Source organism: Pygoscelis adeliae, unplaced genomic scaffold, assembly GCF_000699105.1.
Source record: "Pygoscelis adeliae isolate BGI_AS28 unplaced genomic scaffold, ASM69910v1 Scaffold121, whole genome shotgun sequence".
NCBI classification, from domain to species: domain Eukaryota; kingdom Metazoa; phylum Chordata; class Aves; order Sphenisciformes; family Spheniscidae; genus Pygoscelis; species Pygoscelis adeliae.
The window spans coordinates 7363710-7378025 of record NW_008824359.1 but is presented as its reverse complement, the minus strand read 5'-3'; the positions used below and the strand labels follow the sequence as shown (position 1 = coordinate 7378025).

The window sequence follows — 14316 nt, the reverse complement described above, 5'->3', positions numbered from 1 at the left end:
CAGGACACGAACTGGCCCTGGAAGGAACCCCTTGGTACCAAGGCTTCTGGTTTTGATTGGTTTGTTTGTTTTCCCTCCCAATGTCTCCCCGGGTATGTGCTGTCCTCACCGACTTCTCAATGCATGAGACGATGCCCTGAGCTCGTCTCCAGCTGCACTGTGGAGCTGCCCTGACCCCAAATCCATCCTTTACCTTGCTCCTTTGATTTGCTTTACTGGTTTTGTGGCTCCCTGTGGTTTGAACAGGCTCAGAAACAGACGCAGACTACATCTATAGCAATGCATGAAACAGTGCATTGCAACGAAGTCTCTCCACTCAATTGCGAGCAAGGTCCTGGGATCCCTTGAGCTGAGGCCAGCTCTCACAGTCCTAAGCAATTCCCCACAGGCACTCTACAGGAGTCAACGGGGAGGGATTCATCCTCAATAGGCATTTGGGATACGGCCACCTTGTCTGGATTTTAACAGCATGGACATGGCCAAACCATACCAGTTTGCCTCCAGGCCTGAAAAAGAGCTCTTTAGATTACAAGTACAGATGTAGCTCTGGGGGTGGGGGGTAAATGTATTCCTGATCTGGTGGCTTGTACATGAAGCTGCAGAAGGGAAAGGAGAAGGGAAGATTCCCCTCGGGAGGCTCCGCAGGTGGCTCTGGTATCTCTACACGAGACATTTCTGATGCCTGATGCATGGGGCTGCTGCAACGAGGCTGTCAACCAGAGCAGCCTCGGGATTGCTCTAGCTTGTGACACAATCCCTCCTCCTCCAGGCAATGCCTCCAAAGACGTTGGGATTGCCCCTTGCAGCATTTCCAGTCTCACAGCAAGGCGAAGCAGCCACCTTAGGAGGTTGAAGGGCTTGGAGGGAAGCCTGGCTTTGCTTCAGCTGTTTTCTGCAGCTGTCGGGAAGCCCTTTGCAATGTTGTGCTCAGAGCCTAAGCCGAGAGCTGACATGAGTATAATGAAAGTTAATCCAAGCCAAGCAAGGCTTTTCTTACTCCTGCACCATGGAGGCACCCTGGAAGACCTTGCCTGGTGCTCTCAGCCAGCAACTGGACTCCAGCTTGGTTGCCTGGAGAGGATTAAGTCACCTTTGTACAAATCTCAGAGTGAATTTCTCTCTCTCTCTCTCTCGTGAAATCTGGCAGGGTTGTGGCCATTTACCTTCTTCAAAAAAAACGTTTTCCTTGCAGACCTCATAGCCTGTGCCCACAGCAGAGTAATGCCACTTGGCAGGTTTTTCTTCTCCCACATGAGTTGCAATGAAAAAAAATTCATTTTGTTGATATTTTTCCCTGTTTCACAATGCTGCAACTTGACATTTTACCAGGAAGGCAATCGTGAGCGTTGTTGAACTGACCCTTGGTCGTTCTTTCTTGCCAGTTTATCAAGCTACATAAGAAATGTCAACAAATGCTTTCATTAAATGCTTTGAGGGATGTGGGATAAAAAAAACCAAAACACACCACCACCAAAAAGGGTTTAAAAATTAATTATGATGCCATTGTAGTGAGGTATGTCAGTTGGAAATTGCTATTTTTCCCTTGCAAGCTAACTTTCCACTTCTTGACCAGTTCTTGCTTTCCCTTTTTTGAAGAAGCTGTCTTGCTTTCATGCAAGCTGGAAGACAAAGCTCTCCAGGGCATGTCCTTCAGGTGCTCAGTCTCCAGTCACCCTTCCTTACCCCCATCGGACCTCCTGACCCTGACGTTTGCCGAACCAGACTCTTCCACAGCCAAATGGCCAGTAGGGTGAGGGTAACGTGGCATGGGGCAAACCCACCACCCTTCTACATTGATCACCTAGGCTGTGACACCATCTTAGACACAGCCTTTGCCTGGCTGTGCTCTGGGGCTGAACAGGGAAGCAGGGGTGACCTGTCAGATGTGCACCATCAGCCAAGGCTTTCCCAGGGGGATAAAGCCCTCTTCTGCCCTCCAGGAAACAAAGGCGGATGGGTGAGAAACAAAGCCTGGCAATGGTTGACTAAAGGATGACATGCACAATGAGGAGATGGCACAGGAGATGAGGGCAGTCACCACTTGTGCCCCTTGGGAGCCTGCCTTGGCTTCCCGAGGGCTTGGGAGCTCCTTGCATGGTGAGAAGTCCTGTGGAGGTAGGTCCATGGGGTGACAACTGGGCAGGGGGCAGGGCACAAAAGGTCCCACTGTGGGCAGGAAGGGTGGGCTGCTCTGCGGGGCATAGCCTCTCTCACTCTTCCCACTCATTACTGGGGCTTGGCTCGAGATGCAAACACCCTGTCCTCCCTCCATGGACTTGTCTCATTAAACCCTGCTTTGTTCAAAACCGCCCAGAATATTAGCAGAATTTGGGTCAGAACCCAGAAATCCTCATTCTCCTTCCCTTTCCCAGAGGCTCCTCACAAGCACTAGAAACATTCAATTCGTCCCACGCTGAGGACCAAACCGTCACTAGAAATGATGAATGTTCTCTTTTTAAAAGGAGTACTGTCAGGTCAGCAGAGCTCCACAAAGCTTCCTGGAAAGAAATAATGGGATTACAGGGGCCACATCACGGGAAGCTGTGGGGTTTTGGTTTACACAGTTCACCCACAGGGCCAGTCACCACAAAGTAATTCGATGCACCAGTTCATCTGTGTGGGACGACAGTGTGATCCCACACACGCTGTGCAATGTCCTGGAGAAACCCATGGGGAGCACCCAGCAGAAGCCACGCATTTTGCTTCCTTCGATTCTCACACGCCAAGTGCAGGAGGAGCCTTAGGTATGTCTTGCTCACACAAACCGATTTTAACACACTCTGCCTCTTTCTGCATGCCCAGCTCCAGCAGGCAAAGAGCTGCTTTTCATCTGCATGGTTGGAGCATGCTGTTGGTTTGAACTTCCCCAGGTGGGAGGGGGAACCAAACCCAGGCCTTTCCTGGCGGAGGAGCTACTGCAGCTCCCAGGCTGGACCACAGAGGCCCAAAGTCTTACGAACCCAGGAAGGACTTTCTGTTTGGATTGAGCCTCAGAGTCTCCCAGGGATGTTTAGTATAAGGGAGGGAGAGAAAGTTTTGGATGCATCCTTGCCTGCTGTCCAGTCTAGGTAGCTTAGCCCAAATAGGTAGAAGTAGCTCAGGGTGTAGCCCAGACTTGTCTTCAAGTCTGCCTTAACCATATGGTCACAGGGAGGAAGACCAATAATGTTCCCGTTGCCGGTGGTCCATTTCCCTGCGTTGCTATGGGGGGACGTATCAGCACAGAGCACCTCATGGAGCGGAGGTGTGGAGTTCCTTGGGACCTCTTCCCAAAAGAGAAGTGCCCCATGGACAGCATCCCAGTCTGTGGTCCATAAAGCTCAGGGTGATGGTCTGTGGAGAAGCGGCTGCTCCCATGGGACTAGTCCTTTTTATTTCCTAAAGATCAAAAGAAACTTGAATCTAAACTGGTGCTTTCCTCACTGAGCGCAGCCACTTGGATTCAAGCACGGAGAAGCACAAGGCGGTTATTTTACCCTCACCAAACACTTCAGAGAAGTCAGTTAAGTCTGTGTTTTGGTTTGAGGCTCCATCTTCAAAGATGCTCAGATGCCACCCTGCCACGGCTGATTTTAGATGCTCACGCCCTTGTGGTGCAACCCACAGCCCCAAACAAGGTGTCTCATCTCCTTCTGCGGTGCCTGGGAGTTACACACCACCAAAGCCCAGCATACCTCTGCCAGCTGACACCTGCAGAGCCTGACATGGGTCCCAAATCTCACCCTCCTTCAGTGTTGAGTTTAGTCTGCGTTGACTCCCTCAGAATTAATCTTCATATTACCTTTCCTGGGGGAGGTAGTTACCTCTGGGTTTTGTTAAATTAAGGGGTGTTAAAATGCATTCAGGATTGGGAATGGTATAACTAGGACAAAGCCCACTGCCAGAGGAAAAGCCTGGCAGCTCAGCATCTGAATGAGGCAAACAGAGGGACTGCTCAGTGAGCTTACTCGTGGGCTTACACAGGAGAAGAGCACATCATTTCTCAGATGTTCCTGCAGTTACGTCTCTGCTATGCACATAAATACTCATCCAGCCCATGAAACTCCCTCTCTCTCCGAAATGGGGTAGCTGCACCCAAACTTGCCCTTTGGGGATGGTCCTATTCTGTGGTAACTCCTAAACTGTGCCCCGGTTCTAGCAATTTAACAGTAGAGATGACCCCCCTCCAGTGCCTGTGCCCATGTCCTTTCACGGCTTTAAATGCAAATACAGACAAATCCTTCCTGGACCTGCTACGTAGCAGAGAACTCCCAACGCAGGCCAGTCTCCATCACCATATCCGTGCTCTAGACTCCTTCTCCGCCTCTCCACCTCCCTGCAACCACAGAGCAATCTGCAACAAGGCTCATGTCAGCACTGTTTTGGTGCTGCATTGTTGTTTAAATTCACTTAAGTACTTATTCAGCCAATATCAGTATCCCAAGTGGAGATAATAGCGGTTAATATTCAATAATAAATGTCTGACCAACAGGACATAGGTGTTTTACGATTTCCCAGGAGAAAGCATCAGACATTTGTGTCCCTTTTCAAGAGTCTTTTCGTGCATTCTGGCTCACACACGTCAGATTTCAGTGCCAAACATTGGTGAATGTGAGACGGAAAACGCATTTTCCTACTGGGACAAAGTCAGAACTGTCCTAAGATGTCCCAATTCACAGCAGAGTTTTGTTCTTTAACCACATTTAGGAGGAAGAGGACTCTGAGGGCTTAATTTTAGAACGTGTAAACCTTTGTTCTGACAAATTTCATGAACGGAGAAAATACAGTCTGACCACTCTGATCCTTGGGTCTGTCACCGTTCCGTGGCTGGTGATGGCTTTACTTTCAGCACTGATGAAGAGCAGCCACACTTGACAGCGCAAAGGCAAACACGAGGGCAAAGAAGAGGCAGGAGGAGTTGGGGGGGGGAGGTGCTGCAGCCCTGGGGCAGTTCAGCACATGCCGAGTGCTGCAATTTGCTCGTACACCTACACAGAGCCTCTCAGAGCGAAAACAAGAGCAGGAGTTTGCATGTCTGAATAAATCACCTTCTTGGGGCCAGATTCTCAGCAGGTCCCAGCTGACGTGGCTGGCTGGAGCTCAGTGGGCATATGTCAATCCTATAAACCTGGGCCAGGGCTTAACATGCAGAATCAGGTCCTGGGACAGGTCAAGCGGGGTGAAGGACCGAGAACAGCAGATGCACAGTAAGACCTTGGGTTTGTCTTTCACTTCGGAACATGAGGAGCCTGAACCTAGCTGAGCCTGAACCAGAGCAGACTCTGGAGACATGGAGGCAGATTCCTTGCAGCGTTGGATGACCCCTTTTGTGTGGACTGGGAGTAATGCTTCAGATTTTACAGGTAACTTTAATTTTAAAGCTGGGCACTCCTGGACTGTCACTTGACCAAGCAACTAACCCATGCCATGACCTGCTCTGTAGCACCATGGCCAAGGAGAAGTTTGGGCATGCACATACTACTAAATTCACTTTTCTACCTCTACTGGTTTCGGCTGGGATAGAGTTAATTCCAAAATTGGGTGGTCCCGTACAAATTGCATGTTGTGAACAGTCCCCAGCATGTGCGAACTCCTGAAGCTCTAACTGTTTGGCAGGGTGCTAACTGGTACAAGCCAAGACCATGGTGGGGCCATGCTATTTAAATAACCCAGCCTAAACACGCTGTGTTTAGGCAGCTGTGATGAGGGTTGCACAGTGTGGGTGATGGACCTGCATGCCCTGCATCGCTGCATTTCATTCGGTAAGGACATGGGCTGGTGTACTTCTTTCCTGGATAGAAATCTCCATCTATCCTTTCATTGGATGGATGAATCCTACATACTCTTAATTGACTTCTCATGAAGGACTGCGTAGAGTGGGGGAGAATTCACCCTGCAGCAGAGGACAGCGTGGTGGAGGCAGATTTCACCCCAACTGTGACTACTGGATCATTTTTGGATGATCTTCAGAAAGCTGCCCGGGATACTCACACTTGCTTGGGGCAAGGCTGGGTTGTGTGGTGCTCCCAGGTCTGTAGTCTCCTACGTTAAACGAGACCAGAAGGGTTGATTGCCCGCTTAGGGTGACCTTACTCGAGGTGTGGGGTGCTGGACCCCTGCCGGGCTGCCCCGAGCAGGGTGCTCTCTGAGGGATGCTGCCCTTTCTGGCTTTGGCTCCTGCCTTAAGTAAATGTAGAAACTTAGACACAATCATATCCTGCTCTGAAGCCTTCCTGTTTGCTTTACTATCACAACTTGGGGATAAACAAGGAAAAATCCTGGCTGTGTTGGGATATGTGGAATCTTGTTTCTTTGTTTGAAAAGAAACTGAGTTTCACCCTTGAAATGTAATGTGAAATGCATCTTTTTGTTCCAGCATCCTGTGATGCGATGGCCACGCTGTGTTCTCACTGTTTGCTGGCAGCTCTTACCCAACAGTAGTGCCTCCAACATAGCTATTTAGCTGTGCGGTCAGTCAAATACATGCTCTCTCTTTTGGGGAAGTTGTTCTAAATTACATGAGTCACGTCCAGATCCAGCAAAGACCAGTATAATTAAGAGGCAGGAAAATGGAAAGTGAGGAACAATTAGGGTTTGCTTTGCCCTTTTTCTTCTTTAATTTAAACTTTCAGTTTTCGTCAGATGGTGGTTTATATACCACACCCCAGTCTAAAGGGTAAAACCAGACTCTGAGACAATTTATATGTGCATCATGGGCAGAAACTGAAAGAACAAACCAAATCTTTTAAAATCTGGAGCTCTGAGAAGGAAAATCTGCTTCTTACTGTCTTTTGGCATCTTGAAATTTGGGGTTTACATCAAGTGCACTGTGAATTTAAGATTGCATCACAGATGCAAGCATGGACCCAGATTTAGGTCTCAGTTCTGGAGCTGAGATTCTCCAGAGTGCTGAGTGATTTTAGGAGATCAGCTCAAAACTCTTCCTAATAGTCCTGGATTCCTGAAAGCACTGCACTCGCCTTGTGAAAGCCATGGTCCTCAGAAGCGTCTCAACCACCAAAACGGTGACATCCAGAACCACCACTGTAAATAACTTCTCTAGAGATCAGTCTAGCTGGGCGAATACAGCAAGAGCAACAAAAAGTTGACAAATAAATATTATCTGAAGTAAAAGTTGCAGAGAATTTTTAAAAGCTATTATTCATTGTTTTGCATGAGAAGTTTTCCTCAAGGACTTTCAGTGCTTATCAAAAGCAAAGCATTTGCACAGGAACGTTTTCACAAGTGCATCTGAACCGCAGGTGATGTCCCAGCTCCCTGGGACCCCGTTGCAAATATTTCTTCTGTCAACACAGTTGCAAATGCTGGTGGGACTCACAGGCAAACTTGCAATTAGGCGACAGAAAAAAAGCCACGTGACATGAGCTGCTTCCAGTCCTGTGGGCCGAATAATAAAGATTTTTCATTCCAATGAGGAGAAGGGAAGGATCACTGGGAAGTGCGGTCTTGGTGTCTGCTTGTTCCTACGCTTGTGAAGAGCACCGGGGCCCATTCTCCAGCCCTGAAAACAGCTTCCCTGATCTGGTCGTGTCCATCCTATTGACCTCCTGTGGCCTCCAGAAAAGATGTGCCGCATCCACACTTTCTCCTGGGAATTATCCCCAGGCTGTGCTGACTTCTGAGCTGGGTTGGGAGCTGCTTGGCCCAGGTCAAATTTGTGCCAAAGACCATGATAGCAACACAACATATAAAAGATGAGCTTCCAGCACCCATGCCTTGGCTCTGTGTATTTTCCTAGCATAGGTGTAGCATTTTTGTCTTGTTTTCCTCTCTGTGAAACTACCAGTTCATAACTACCAGAAATAAACATATGTGTAAGATAGGGCCCAAGGTTGGGATGGGAGGATGACAGAAATGTGGACCAGCTTCTAATGAAGCAGGAGCCAACAGACGATGAACCTGTAAGAGCTGGATGAGGAAGGGTCTGAGATAAGGTTCTGGCATACGGCAGAAAAAGGAATATTATTCATTAGATATTACATGGTTAGAACAAGGGGTTTCCACAACAGTTTGAAACGAAAGGAAGCACTTGGTCTCACCGTGCAGCAATGACTTGGGGGAAGCAGGTTACCACAAGATCTTATAGAGAGTCATGAGTTAAAAAAAAAAGAGGAAGGGAGAATTAGGTGAATACTTGGAGGTTAGATCCGCTAATGCATGTTAAATGCAGTGGTCAGCATACAACCTCCCGCTGGGGGAGTTGCTAAACCACTGACAGCCAGAAGCTGCAAGGGCAGATCCAGGGGATGGATCTAGTCACGCTTCTGATGAAGCATCCCTTTGTGATGCCCATCAGAGAAGGGCTATTGCACCAGCAGTGCCCATGTATTCATGGCGTACTCATACCTGCAGTATTCATCTGAGTGTTGAGATATAATTAGAGAAACAGGGGAGGGGACAAACTGCTAAGAAGTCCCAACCAGGGCAAGCTACCATATTTCCCCAGCCTGCTGGATGCCAGCAGGGATGCTGAGATGGACCCAGCTCCTTCCCTGAGGTTATGGGCGCTCTGACATTTGCCTTTTCCCTTCTGTGCTCCTGGCTGCTCCTGCTCCCACCAGCCACAGAAAATGCAATGGTTGATTGTTGCCTTTTCACCCGGGGCTGAAGGCGGGTAGGAATAAGGAGTCGCTGGTTTCCCCATTCCTTTTTTTTTTCCCCCTCTTGAAAAAGTGTGCTATCTAACAGGGACAGCAAACCACTCACCAGTTCCTTCCTGAGCCACGTCAAAGCTTCGTCGATGCTCTCAAAGCCACCTATTCTCCCTGAGGTAAGAGTCACCTTGTCCTGGGCAGGGCTCCCATTGAGATGCAGCTGCGCCTTCCTCAAGGGGACAGTCTCCCCCGTGGCCTTTTTGGCCTCGGTCGCCTCCTCCTCCTCCTCTTCTCCTGCTGGCTGGGGGCTCTTCCATGCCTGCTCCTCCAGCTTTGCTTTCCACTCCAAGTAGGACGGGCGCCTGGTCTCCAGTCTCAGCTTCTCCGTCAACGCCTTGAGGCTCCTCAGGTGGTCATCAGGAGGAGCAGCAGCTCCAGAGCCAGCATCCGTGCTGTCCGGCACCTCTTCTATTTGGATTTTGGGTAGAGACATCCTCTTTGGGAGTCAAATGGCATAGGGGTGTGCTGCAAAGGGCCAGGGATGGAGGTGGGAAACCCTCAGGGCTGGACCATCTCCTGTGGGGTGCCAAACGCAGCCCCTTGGAGGACAGCTGCAGTGGTGGTGGCTCCTGCTCATGCACCACGCTGGCCCTGGATGAACACCTGGAAGAAAAGCAGATGGTTGGTTTCCAGTTTGAGAAGGAAAAGTGAGCAAGAAGGGAGAGACGGCTCCTGCTGCAGTGGAGGGAGCAAGGGCTTTGGGAGAGGCATGGTGCCAAGGTGCTCCTGGGGAGTGTTACCTCACCTCAGCTATCTGACTGCTTTTGGGGCAGGAACAGACAGGCTCTGGCTTTTAGGGAAGCTCTGGTTACCTACATCTCTCATATTAACTCAAGGGGCCCTGAAAGGGTTTCCAAGGAGGCCAGGACACGTTCACAGACCCCTCTGGATCTGTATCAACAACCCAACGTCCTCTGGAGACAGCAATGACTGTTGCTGGGGGTCAGGGTGTTTATACGCGCTGTTTTGTTGATTTCCTGGCTGTCAAACCTACATCTTTCCACTTGGGCAAAACAGGACCAGGTGAAGTAAGACAACCCAAACTTCTCCCAAGAGTTTGAGCCAAAAGGAGAGCTGGGAAAAGTGACTTGCTTTTTTTTCCCCCCCAGTTTTACAGATTTGTGTTTAGGTCTAGTTTTGCTAAAGTTGCCAATCTGCAGCCATAAGATTCATCTCCCTCCTGTCCAGCAGGCTCAGGGCAGGAGCATGGTCCCCAGCCAAGTGTGGGAGTAACTGTGGTGCTGGCACGTCTTGGGTTCAGATGCCTGAGCTCAAGGAGACTTGGACTTGTGGTTTCCATCACTGGACAAGTCCGGTCTGCCCACTAGGAATGGTCCCAATGGTAGCCTTGAAAACACCTTGGTGGAGGAACTAGCACAGAGTCCTGGGAAAACTCCTAGCTCCTCCTGCCATGGGCTGTGGACTTGGAGAAGCTATGCCCATGGCCAAAACTGGCCTACCAAACCTGCCTCTGTGGGACCTCGTGGGACACAAGACTCTCAAAACTCCGCAAGAGTTAAGCTCAGGCAGCTTCTGCATTCATTTGATGGTAGGATCAGATAAAAGACTTTCTCAAGGTTGTATGCTCATCTATGGCTGAGCCAGGAATAGATCCAGAGCTCTTGTCTACACGTCAAACGCAAAACAAAATACTTTTTTGCCTGCCTGGTAACATGCCCAGAAAGACCGGCCAGGACGTATGCAGCTTTCTAGCTCGATGCACTAAACCACAACAATATGAGTTACTCAGCCATTCTTTTCCCTGTTATTTGCGCCCATAAAGACGTGTGTAACTCTGAAATCCAGACCATAATTATGCCTCGCGAACCTTTTCAGTAAGAAGATTCGATTGAAAATAAACACCAACAGAGAGCAAGATTTATCCCACAATTGTGTGCAGGCACATGAGCTGAACGAGGAGTTGATAATATACACACAGACAGTCTGGGGGTGGAGAATTAGTCATGTTGCGGTCTTGTTCCTGCTCCTATTTATGTTAATGAGAGTTTTACGGTGAGCAGGAGCAAACGCAGAGAGTATGTCAGGTTGAAGCCAACAGTTCTCATGCCTGAAGCAGCAACAACTTTCCTTCTTCTGTTGAAAAATAGATCGTATGGAGGGGAAAGCAGAGGGCTGCCCCGTTGGAGAGTCAGGTCCTGCACCAGCTCTTGCACGGATGCTCTGCAGAGCTGAGGGCATGTCAATGAATTTCACCTGCCTCCAGCTCCAGCCTACCGAAATCAATAAAGGGAAACACCTAATGACTTTAAAGACCTCACCTCTGAGCTTTTTTTTCTGTCCATTGAGATGGAGATTGCTAGGGGTGGCCAAAACCAGCAGCCCAATAGAGTCTGCTGCAGCTCCACACTGGGCTACCAGATTTGGTAACCCCTAGCAAAGATACTATTTTTATTGTAAGGCTGACTTTTCTGAATGCCACAGCTACGAAGCAGACCCCCCACAAACTCTGTTGTCTTGTGCCTTCAGCACGTATAACATCCTCAGGGTGGAAAAGTCCCTTGCTATTTGAGCCCTGGGTACAGCTCAGTTAGCATTTGCAGCACTGGACCATGAAAACAGGACAGCAGTTTGGAGCGTCCCCTTTGTCACGGCCCCGCTGCCGTCTCCCCCTCCCCGTCACCGCCTCCCAGCAGCTTTGGAGGGATTTGATTTTTCTACCCTAAAAGTGGCATCAATCCAACCCATCCTTCACCTCCTCCACGGTGCAACACGAAACTTCTCATTCACTCTCTAGCGACATCCCCTAAATAGGCACGTCTGTTCCCCGGCCTGTCCAAACTCAAAAATGACAGAAAGGAGCCACCTCCAATTTCCTATCAATATCTTGGACTTGGGTCAAAGGCCTGCTGTAGAAAAAGAGATCTGAAAGTGGTAAACGTGTGAAAAATGTCTGTGTGCGAGGCTGTAATACAAACCTGTTTGCTGCCCGAGAGCTACCTGATTCCCAGGAACAAACCTGGCCTCTGGCTCAAATCAACAGACTCCCAGTCTCCCTGCCCCAGGCTCAGTTTCCCCCTAGGCTGGCCTGTGCAAGGGAATTTAAGTGATTAACCCTTGATTTGTCTTCATTATTACACTTGCCAGGCTCAGGGTGTGCATGCCATGCCTAATTAGGGGGTAACAGGAGTTCGGCACTAAAATGGGGTGAGGGTCTGCTCCCACCTCACTAAGACCCTTTGCTCAGGGGTTTCACCCTTCCCTTGCATTAATCCTATCAATCCTGAAGGCACAAGGGCATATCAGGTCACCGAGACAACAAAAAACCCTTTAATTTCTTTGTTGGGTTAGGTTTCCATCAGAGAAGTCAGCTTAACTGACCTACCCTGCAAGCTGTAATGCAAAGGGATTAGCAGAAGCACACGTCCAGGATGGATAAATAACAGGACTGTCAAACTGGATTGGGTGTGAAGTCCTACCGCTCCAAGACTCACCAAGCTGGCATGCCCTGAGGCTTGGCTTTTGCACGGTTGTAGGTCAGCAACTGCAAATCCTGCTCTCTCCCATGCCAGACACATCTTGTGAAGCTCGTGGGGTGTCCTACGCTCTAAGAAACCGGGTCCACTGGCACAATCTGCCACCATGACTTCCCACTGCGGCCATTCCTCCAACCCTAAAGCAGATGCAGAAGACCTGTCCCCATCACACACCCTCAGACATCCCTGCCCATGCATTAGAGCAAGGGATCAGGAGACCCATGTGAACATCCCCTGACAAACCAGGTGTGATGGGGCAAGTACTAGGAGGCACAGGGATGTGTACAGGGGTGTGAGAAAAGCTTTGCTTTATTGTCACTGATGATGGTTGCTGTAAATTCAGATGCTGTTCACGGTCAAAAGGGAGCTTGCATGAAATGATGCTAGGCACAACCCTGCGGGAGTTTTACGTGCCTGAGAAGTTTTATACATCTGCACCTTCCCCATCAGCTCTCTGTGCCCTGGTCAGCTTTGAACATGAGGCATTCACGAAGCAGCATTAGTTGGTATGTGCTGGACCAGGGCAGCACAGGTACAGCCTGTTAAATTAAGGGCTGTAAATAAGGACACGTGGTGCTTTGGAAGGTCACACACTGGGGAGCAAGATCTCTAGGAGAAGAAAGAAAAAAAAGAAAGGAGAAAAACTCAGGATGGAAATGAGAGGCAAAAAGCAGAATAAATACAACTATCAGCCCAGGCAGAGGTGTGGGGAGCAAATTATTCTGCTCCCTTCGCGGTTCCTCGTGGACTTCAGCTTACTGTAATACCATTTTTTATTACAGAGGAGCAGCAGTGGTTGTAAGAGTCTATATTACTCTGCTCATCTAGTCTCTGAGAAGAAAAAACAGTCTCAGTGTGAGATAAAGCCCAGGCCAAGGCAAGTCCTTTTGCAGGATGAAGGGGCGCCCGCATGGCACTTCTGGCATGGGTTAAACAGGGCAGAGGTAATGGTTCAGTCTGTTAATGACCTTCAAAAGGCACTTCAGCCCCTTTTATGCCTCAATTTCCCTCTCACTGAGTAGACAGTTCATGCAACCGGCCTTCAGGAAAAAAGCTCTGAGGATCTTCAGAGATTCACCTCTGGTACACCTTCAGGTCTCTCCATCTCATCTGGGTCCCCATGCTCTGACTATAATCAGTGCAGGGACACCCTCTATGATCCAGGGGGTTTGGGACGTGGATCCCCTGACTGTTTGCAAGGCATTTGCTCCAAGGATTTGCATAGGTGTCACCCTGTGGACCATGCAGACATCCCTTGGTCTCCTACAGAAGAAAACCAGAGTAAATTGCACCTGCTAACATCATCATTGACCTCTGTAGGTCCTAGTGAGTAAGCAGGACCCTGAGCCTGAAACAGCAGGGTGAAGAAATACCGAGGTGGAGCAAGAGGTGGGGGGACGGTGCCCGGTGTGCATACTCCGTGCAGGGAGAGCCGTGTTTGCTTTCCTTCTCAGCACAGAAAAAAGATGGGGATGGGGTGGGGATGGCTGACACCCCACCCCCAACCCCCCGGAGGTCTGCAGCAGGTTGGCAGCGGGGCAGCGAGGAGGAGATGCCTGTGCAAGGGGGTTGCCATAGCAATGGAGTAAGGGAGGACTCCGACTGCTGCACGGTGGTGGATGGAGGCTCCAGAGCATCCTCCAGGCAGCAGAGACACCGAGGCCCCGGGCAGCAGATGAAGGGAGGAGAGACCCATCTGGGACAACACCGCAGCTCCCTGGAGCTGGTAGTTCCCTTTCAGGGAGGCTGCACATGAATAACTCCTTTCCCCATGCCAAAATGACCTCGCTCAGGAGCGGAGCTGCTGTGCCATGTGAGCTTTGGTGAGCTTGGGCTGTTCTTCACCCTGGGGTCCTCTGCCACAGCCCCCCCCCAAGCAGCACGGCTGTAGCACGCTGCTCTGCACAAGGCTCCTACAGAGATGGAGAGCAAATCACTCCCCTGGCCATCCCACAGACTGAGAGGAGAGCCGGTCTCCCTGGGTTATATTATCCAGCATTTGGACACCCGATCCCTTTCTGTAGCACCTGAAATCTGCTCCTGCAGAAAACTGATCTGGTTCCCAAATGCCTTTCTTGCTTGTCCCAAAGTGACCTTCAGCCTCCCTCCCCCCAAAAAGAGAAGACTCCAGCAGCCTGAAGATCTGTCCGATTCTGAAGCCAGGACTC

The 14316-nt window shown here is 49.9% G+C and overlaps 1 protein-coding gene across 1 annotated transcript in view; it reads right to left on the bottom strand.

The window, feature by feature from the left end:
• The window catches only part of FAM167A (family with sequence similarity 167, member A), a 10442-nt gene extending 1355 nt beyond the window's left edge, over positions 1–9087 (bottom strand). The window contains exon 1 of the mRNA XM_009319704.1: positions 8707–9087. Coding sequence (XP_009317979.1) covers positions 8707–9087 — 381 coding nt within the window. The remainder of the gene's footprint in view (positions 1–8706) is intronic.
• Between the last annotated feature and the right edge of the window lie 5229 nt (positions 9088–14316).